Raw genomic sequence first — 9,156 nt, forward strand, 5'->3', positions numbered from 1 at the left:
TTATTCTGAACTGCAGGCCCAGATATTTATTCAGCATGGGCACATATTTGTGAACAAAACAACAGCATCTATTGAAGTCACAGTTGAATGGAATTTACAACTTTTAGCTTTAGTTACTAGACTTTGAGAGGGAGAAAATAAATTCTTCTAAATCAGACACACACACACACACACACACACACACACACACACACACACACACTCAAATGTTACGTTTATTAACTTTACAGACTGATTACATCGGGACGTTAATAGTAAATCCTCAAATAAATTCCGGTTTTGATTTTATTATTCGCTTTTCATTTTCATTTTTCGCTTGTCGTTGTTTTCGCTTCTTGGGTAATATTTTTTCCTTTCTTTTTTTGAACTTTTTCTTTCTAAATTTTGGGAAAATAACATGCAAAATTTGGCATGAAATCATCTGGGGATCATCAAGAATTCATTCAAATACTATCTGCTGCTTCCATTTAAATACACAAAAAAGTGTGTGCGCTTGTGTTTTTGCACACACCTAAAATATCTGAGAGCATTAACGAGTTTTCTAAAAGGACGCTTGGAAGGCAGACTTTCACTCCCACACATTTTGGTTGCAGCTTTGACCGGACTGACTGCAGTTTTGGATCAAGTAGCCAGTGGTGCTTGAATCTGTCTTGATCACAACGGGTGGATGCAAACACTGACCTGGCTTTTGGGGTCATTTCACCTCTGAGGGTTTGTAGGGCTTTGAGAGATAATTGGAAGTCTATCAGAGCAGAGAGGAGAAAAACCTCAACCAGATGGAAATATCAGTCAACAGATCTATTAAATGCACTATTTCGAAATACGCTGATACTGAGATCAGTCATTGAGCAGGAGAGGTAATCATTAAGAGTGTGATTTATGACAATTTACTGATTAGGTATGAATCATCAAGCAGCGACAACAATATTTATGTTTATTTTACCACATTTCATACATAATAAGAAAAAGAAATACCATATGATGAGCTTTACCACAGCTGAATGTTTGAAATCGGGAAATGAGAAAATGTGATTTTAGAACTTAAATGCATCACAGTGAGCTCTTGGTTTTGTGTAATTTGATGCTGCCAACGCAAACTCAAAGGAACTGCTTTGAAAGTGGGTTCCACTCAATTCTGAAAAAAAACCCAAAACAAAACAAACAAAAAAAAAACATATTAAGAGCCTGTGTTGATGAAAACCATATTTTTAACAAGAGCAGAAAGCAATACATCAGATATTAAAATTGAATTTCAATTTGTGTGGTGCAACAGTTCAGACAAAAATAAAAAATGCAGACTTAATCAAAATCATTTTGCTTTGCCCCCAATAATTCCTTAATGTGTTTTTGTATTTATGGGTCAATTTTCAGTGTAAATGGTCAACTCCCTTCACCCCCCCCTCTATTTCTGCACTGTATTATGATCTTTATTATTTTTTCTCGTTTGTTTAAATCTTGTTTCACTTTCATTTCCAAAATAGATCGGGAGTCCTAATTTGCTATGAAGATAATATCTACTTTAATGTGCATTAAAATTGTATAATAGATTTTCACTGATTGAAAAAAAGTTTCATATCAATTCATATTTAACGTGATGAAAATAATGAATAAGTCTAATACTATGAGGCTTTGATCAAATTAAAGTGCTATTAAACGAAGAGACAGAACATGAGGGAAGTACATGAGAATTAGCCATCAGGAGATTTTATATTGTATATATCGTATATTGTATTCAGAACGTGGTTCCTTTTTCAGAACATCTACATATGAGCTTTTTAATTGTTTTAAATTCAGTCTTCAACCAATTTCTTCCAAATGGCATTATGAATCAAAATACATCGTTTGTTATTATAACTTTTTCATCATTTGATTGTGTTTCGATGTCAGAAGTCGCGGCAGCGAGAGGATAAACAAGCGTGTCAGGGATTTTCTTCTTCACTGGACATCCAACTTGAAGTGTGCGCGTTGATGTACGTGCGTAGGAGCGTGCATGTGCAAGTGGGACACACTTCCGAGGCCATGAAACTGACCCGAAAAGGAAGTACATGCAGATTGTCTCATTAGCAACAATGAGAAAATGTGGTGGTAAAAATCAAAATACGATGATGCTTCTCTAGAACACAGAGATGAATTTGCAAGAAAGCAAGAAGAAATAACTTCGGGTTCTCGAAAATATTCACACAATCCTTTTGAAAAATGGAGACTTCTTTTTCCATTTTATGTTATTGTAATATATATATATATATACACATATATATATATCATTTCTGTGTGTGTGTGTGTATGTGTGTGATTGAGGGGTGACCAAAACACTGAACCGGTATACAGTATCCGCCCTACAATGAACAGAACATGCCCTCCAAAGGTAAACACTGGCGTTATTGACAAATGAATCAAGCTCTATTTGTATTTAACGAGTCACCTATTCAAGCGGTGCAGTCAGTCTCCGTAAAAAAAAAAAAAACTGAACAGGAGTGTAATTAATGTTCGTAATTACACACATGTTTACACTGCGGTGACATGTTGGAAATGGCGGCGGTGGAGGGGACCTATGGGAGCACCCCTTCGCACGAGCCCGGGCATCGAGTCCCGCACGCCCATTGGACGGACGGAGCGCTCGAGACTCACACACGAGCCGCTCGCGTGCAGGCTGTATCTCTATAAATACGACCCGAGGTTCCGGGGGCGGGGGGGACACAGCAGTGTCCGCTTGGCGTGGTGACGGGAGACGGCCGGTCCCTTGACGTTTATCGCCGTTTAAAGCGCTTGCCAGGAGAAGGCGGGGATTCGCTGCTCTACTACAAGTCCGCCACACCGTTCATTTCGAGTTTTTTTTAACTGTTTCACAAGTGGGAAACTGTAAAGCCGAACATGCCGGCCGGTACTTTTGAGAGAGCCTCCGCTGTGGCGGCAGCCCCGGCGAGTGACGCCAACACACCCGACAAACCCCGGACTCAAGCGGAGAGTAGAAAGGTACCCCCGCTCTTTGCTGTCATACCTTTTCTATAAGTCAAAACGAACTGTCTGAGTAAAACGTGTTTTCCCTTTATTTTTCAAGTCTTCCAAACCAATAATGGAAAAGCGGAGACGCGCGCGAATCAACGAGAGTCTGGGCCACCTGAAGACTCTCATCCTGGACGCGCTCAAGAAAGACGTAAGGAGATGCTGCAGAGTGGTCTGCTTATCAGAGAAATACTGACTAATTTGTTGTGTTTGCACATGAGGTTTTGAAACCAAACAAATTTAACGGATTGTCTTTGTTTTAGAGCTCCAGACACTCCAAACTGGAGAAGGCAGACATCCTTGAGATGACTGTGAAGCACCTCAGGAACCTGCAGCGACTACAGGTGACCGGTAAGTAAATGCCCTTTCTAGAGCCATCATGCTATTGGCACGCTTAGTTATTTTTCAATGTCTTACTTTTTGCACGCTCACATGTTTTTCTGGCACCTTGCAAATATCTTACAATCTCTGTCTGTGTCATCTTCTCCAGCTGCTGTGAGCGCAGACCCATCCGTGCTGGGCAAATACAGAGCGGGGTTCAGTGAGTGTGTCGGGGAGGTTACTCGTTTCCTTTCCACATGTGAAGGGGTGAACACAGAGGTGAGGACACGCCTGCTCAGCCACTTGGCGGCCTGCGTGACCCAGATCAACGCAGTGAACTTTTACACACCTCAGCCGAGCCCCATGTTACTGGGACAAACCGGGACACAGCTTGCAGCCGCTTCGGCCTCACAGATTCCTTGCAAAAGCGGCTCGTCGATGCAGGTTACTCCGGAAGCTGCGAAGATGTACGGAGGCTTCCAAGTCATGCCGACACCTGACGGACAGTTTGCCTTTCTCGTTCCAAGTACGGCCCTTGCGCCTCTAGGTGCACAAAACAGCCATCACATGTCCCGAGTGGCTCCTCTGGTCACCTCAGACTCTGTATGGAGACCGTGGTAGGACCTCTGATCCTCTGGCAAAATGGACTATCAGCGGTGACACATTTTTTTGTACATTTTGTAAATCCTTAATGAGAGAGTGATGTTTACATTCTTTTTTGATCAGCAGTGAATTTCTGTTTCTGTTATGGCACGACTTGTTTGTCTCATGAGGTGAACTCATTTCTAAAAGCACTGTATTTTGGAGGTCTTAATAAAATGCCACTATGATGTTTACACTACCACAGCGACTGTCTTTTTTTTTTTTTAACCTGAAATAGCATTTCCACCAAAATTTTCCAAATCCGTGCAGTCTTTTCCCATTACAATAGCAGATGTTTTTCCTCCAAAGCAACAAACATCTGAGAGTTTATTCAGGAAACACAAGATTCTGGACTGGAGAAACAACATCAACAAGTGAAATAAAAGCTAAGTTAAGAAATCTGTGCTGGATGTACAGAACAGGTGGAGCACAGAGTGTGAAAGATGTAATGAAACAAAAGAAAAATCACATTTTCAAGTCTTAAAGTAAGTTTTTTTTTGTAAAAGATCTTGGTTTGTATTGATAGATTGGATGGAGTTTAGTACTTTGCTAGTCCATAGGGTTATGAGGGTGCCTTGCGAGTGACTTTCTGCTCTCTTGTGGTCAAAGTGCCATGCTGCTTATATTGGCTGTGTACAGCATTGTGGTCGGTGGCTGTTAAAGCTGCCGTTTTTGTCACGCAGTGACAGAAATCAGACTTCTGGTTGTCAATTAATTGTGAGGGGGTTAAAGAGTAGAGTGTTTGTGTTGAGCCTGAGAGGCATGCTGCCAGCCCCGAGAGCACAGCGGGGAAGGCAAGACTCGTGCAAGCTCCGCTTCCAGTCACTGCAGATGGTAAATAGTGCTAAAATGGCTGTGGCATGACTGTGGGCCTAAAAAAATGAAATCTGAATCAAACAAGAAAAAGGATCCTTGTAATCTGGTGGGGTATGTGTATGTGTTTTACTCACTGACATGTCCTCCTTGAAATAACAACTGATGCATTGAAAGAATCAACTTTTATTTACAAAGTTGTAAAAATGATTTAAGCCCTGGCTTTTGCTCTGGTGTTTGCACATGGTCTTATAAGCAGCAGCCCTGTCTTATCATTGTCCGTTTAGTGGACAGTTGATTCTCCCAGCGTGTGTCCAGAGCTTGGTGCACACACAGCAGGCCACAAGCAGGGGTCACAGGTGCCCCTCTTTCACTTTCTCAAGACACTGCAGCTCCACCAGCATGTTGCCTCAAATCTGACAACTCATCAAGAGACCTGGCGGCCCTTCACCGAGAAACAGGGCCTCCCTTTGACAGCATCAAAATGTGGCACCTCCAGAGTCAGACGCACTCTCACAGTCCGGTAACATGCGCTCCATTCCAAATATTGCTGGAATTTGAGATTAAATGGTGACTGGAAAAAAAAAACAGTATTTGTTTTTGTTTGTTTTTAGAGCAGGGAACACACGGATCTGTTGTGTTCATCAATGTAAGAAAACCAAATACTGTTGATTTGTAAGGAAAATGATCATATCAAACTGACAGAGCAAAATCCAACAGAAACAACACGCAAAGTCAAACAATACATGCATGCAAGTATTTAAGCAATGAAGAAATAATAACAGATAAACTTGACATTTTTTTTCATTTCTCTGTTACTCCTGAAGTTTTTAAACGTTGTCACTTTGCGTAAAAGATACAGTCAATTAAGTTCACATCTCTGTTTCGGCACAACTAAGAGAAGACTGGCCGTGAGGAAGACTATCAGACAAAACAGAGCATCCCCCCCACACACACCATTAGAGCATCCTTTGAGAAGACCCTCTGAAACACAAAAACAAAGACGGGCCCCTCAGTGGCTCAATGGCTCCTCCCTGTGTGACCCTCTCCATCTTCATAAAGGGCCTTTCCCTTGTTTATCCAGGAAGAGGTTTAATAGCTGGCGGGGGTAGGAGGGGTGCTGTCACTTTCACCGTGCTAAAGAAGGGTTATTGTTGGCAGCTCCCAAAGGTCCTGGATTTAAAGGCTTTGGAGAACTCTCCAGGCCGGGCTGTGCTCTTCAGATAAGAAGAGCGGTGAAGTGCCGACAGGTTGCCTCTAACACGCATGTATAGATAAAGATCCTGGAGAGAGTTAGTGCGGAGCTGCTTCATCACATGATGGACATTCTTGAGAAAATTTGCCACGTTGGCTCAACCCCCCATCTCTATTCCCATCGCCATCCCTAAGACCGTTTCTTGTGGCTGCTCCTTCCCCCCTCCTCGATGCAGAGAGGGGTAAACACAGAGTTGGGTAGGTTCAGCCCCTTCACTGTGTTCCATGATTGATGGCCACATCTCCAACATGCAGCAACAACAGTGACAGGTTCCCTGCCCAGAAAACTGACCCACCGGAAGCCGCCGCGGCCTCCACCGCCTCCGCCCCTGTGGGTGAACTAGCACAGTATTGTCCTTAGGGTTGTTATGGTGCATGATGGGGGTCGAAGTAGTCCGCTGTGACTCACATCATGGCAAATGAATAGATTACGCACTCAATATCAATGGTGAATGAACAATGCTCCTTGTCCTTCACTCCAATTCAACCCGTTTTGATTTAGCAGGTTGTTTTTCCAAAAATCAAACAACATTCTGGTGGAAGTGTAGCTTCCGGACATGAATCTAGAACCAGCAAGACACCGTAACATTGCTAGTGCAGAATTTATCACTTTGGACCCACACAGAGTGATAATGGCGTGGCCATTAAAACCAAGTAACACTGGTAATACATCACAAGTCATTGCATCCTCAAAGGGGAGAAACGGGGGACGTGTTGTCTGGAGCTTCATGCAGCTCTTGGTCATATGCCTGTGACGTCTTATGAAGAGGGTCATAAAGATATCCCACCACAGCAGGTGTCCATCCAAAGTAAAAATAAAAAGCTACAGTAACTAATACCCCCAATATTCCTAAACCTTTTTTTTCCGTTATCACTTGCACTATGAATTGCATAGAGAAACAGCATGTGTTTCCAATTTCTTTGAGAAGATGATCAGTGATCGCCTTGTTGCATTATCACATACCAGTGTTGCGTGATAGTCTTCGGCCTTATGTCACTCGCTTTCAATGAAAATGACTTATAACCTGTAGCATTCTTGACAGTAATGGGACTGCAAACATTACCGGTTCCGATCACTTTGAGTTCTCCACATTCATTACTGAGGCCTTGAATTGTGACAAAGAAGCCCAGAAAACCACATCAGGCAATGAAGCCAAAAAGAGATAATCCTCGATGAGTCCTACTGAATAGAAATCGCTGTTAAAAATCATTATTCAAGTATTTAGCCCAATTTACAGTTGAGTCATTGGTTTTACTTCCAATGAAGTATGATTTCTGACAGGGATATTTAAATACATATAGATTTCCTATGGGTGATAAATGCAATACATTTTTAAGCCAAGTTTTAGGAGAAGCTTGCTGCCAGATCTGAAAATCCATCTGCCTCTTTAAAACTTGTAAGGGGATTTTATGGTTCTGAGGCTCATCATGACACATTGTATGTCACTGTTCATTATCTGGAAAATAAAATGTGAATCATCCGGATGATTACAATACCAATATAGCTTGACCACATTCGAGCCACTCGAGAATCTTCTGGATGAAAACTGAGGTGTACAAGACATTGTTTGACACGGTGGTATCGAAAAAGTGTTGCACATCTTTTAATCACTTCTTTATACAAGTATAGGCCTCTTGAGATACTACGTCTGCTGCTGAAGACTGGAGTGTGGGCGGTATTTTATTTTGCAACAACAAAATACTAGCTCATGCAATGACTCTAGGTTTGACTAGTAATACACAATGAAGAGCTGCATGAATTGCAAAGTCTCCTCATCTGGGCAGATGGAAACAAAACAAGGATAGTCATCTAAGAGCTGTTCTGGAGGGGCATAGTTCCTGTTTCATCCTTCATAATCGTAATGTGACGATAAGAAGCTTATAGCTTCTTGTTATCCTCCAATAGGGATGTGCAAGACAAAGGCCAGTATACCAGTATGCTAAAGGGTTGCCATTCAGGTGACATCGCCGCATCCACTTAACACCCGTATCAGGTCAGCTGTTGTTAATTCGGTCAGCGAGAGCAATATAGCTTCCACCCAGGGGACTGCCTTAACGGAGCAGTAAATATTGACCCTTGTTTGTACGCAAGGCTCTCATTTTGAGTGTGCAAAATGGCCCATTTGTGCTCTTGAGATGTTTAGGTCATCATATCATGGAGGAGGTGTGTCTCCCTCGAGAGGATCTAATTGACACCTGTCCCCATAATAGCAACTGGTGTTGGTTAGCATTTCACGACTCGCTGAGTTCCTTTAGGTTAAGCCAAAAAGAGCTAAACAATGCACATGATAATTAGAACAGAGAGAAAAATGTCTTGAAATATTTTATCAATCTTGGTTATATTGTTAAAAAATTTTAAGGAAATGGAAAATTTGAATCGTTTTTTTGAAAATTTACCACAAGTTGTTATGAAATTAGTTTGCTCCTACACATCAAAAACCTTCGTCTTGAGTTGTTGCCCCGGGCGCAGAATCTCTGATGACCTCTACTCTTTGTGCCCTCATCACCTCCCTCCTCACTGGACGCTCTAAACTCTGTGGGAAACCCCCACCAGTGCTTTGTGCTTTTTCGGACATTGTGTGTCTCACCAGATAATGTGTCCTCCCCTTTTTTCCTCTTTATTTTCCCATCTGAGGATCCGCTGTGAGGAGCACGGCAACTTGCACTAACTGCCCGCTAAGCAGGACAGGGAGCTGGGACGTGGCCACGGGGTTAAGAGCTGCTTTTCATCCGGTCTCACAGGGTAGCACTCAGACCCTTCTGTTCTAAGTTTTGCAGGCAATGCGAGTAATTGGCCTTGATGGACAGTGACAGGTGACTGGGCAGCGGAGATAACTCAATTGACAGCCTTTACGGGAAAATACAAACTTTAGGTTTGAACTGGAATGGAGATATTAAACACATTGAGCAAGTTTTCAGCAAATACACTCAATAGATACATATGATTATGAAAGTTGCCTCTTGGATTTTGAGTGGCACACATACTTGAGTTGTGAAATCAGGTTTCATGGTAGGGCCTCAGAATCAGAATTGCTTTATTTGTCAAGTAATTTTACAACTGTAACAGACGGGCATTAAGTAAATTAAGAGTGAAAGGTATTCAAATATACGTCCTAACAGCTC

The 9,156-nt window shown here is 42.2% G+C and overlaps 1 protein-coding gene across 1 annotated transcript; it reads left to right on the forward strand.

Moving 5' to 3' along the window:
* The first annotated feature begins 2,674 nt into the window (after nt 1-2,674).
* Nucleotides 2,675-4,163, forward strand: LOC147219115 (transcription factor HES-1-like). Its single transcript, XM_086172473.1, has 4 exons — nt 2,675-2,973; nt 3,059-3,154; nt 3,267-3,354; nt 3,494-4,163. The coding sequence occupies exons 1-4, from the start codon at nt 2,872-2,874 to the stop codon at nt 3,943-3,945; spliced, it is 738 nt and encodes a 245-aa protein (XP_086028599.1). The 5' UTR covers nt 2,675-2,871; the 3' UTR covers nt 3,946-4,163.
* The last annotated feature ends 4,993 nt before the right edge of the window (nt 4,164-9,156 follow it).

Source organism: Fistularia commersonii, chromosome 25 (genome assembly GCF_037954325.1).
Source record: "Fistularia commersonii isolate RoL2024-O1a breed Wild chromosome 25, RoL_Fcom_v1.0, whole genome shotgun sequence".
NCBI classification, from domain to species: domain Eukaryota; kingdom Metazoa; phylum Chordata; class Actinopteri; order Syngnathiformes; family Fistulariidae; genus Fistularia; species Fistularia commersonii.

What these genes read in the sequence shown, in the direction of transcription:
- LOC147219115 (XM_086172473.1), top strand. Translation starts at nt 2,872, where the DNA reads ATGCCGGCCGGTACTTTTGAGAGAGCCTCCGCTGTGGCGGCAGCCCCG. An exon ending in CTCAAGCGGAGAGTAGAAAG is followed by an intron (nt 2,974 to 3,058) that starts GTACCCCCGCTC and finishes TTATTTTTCAAG; the next exon opens with TCTTCCAAACCAATAATGGA. An exon ending in TGGACGCGCTCAAGAAAGAC is followed by an intron (nt 3,155 to 3,266) that starts GTAAGGAGATGC and finishes TCTTTGTTTTAG; the next exon opens with AGCTCCAGACACTCCAAACT.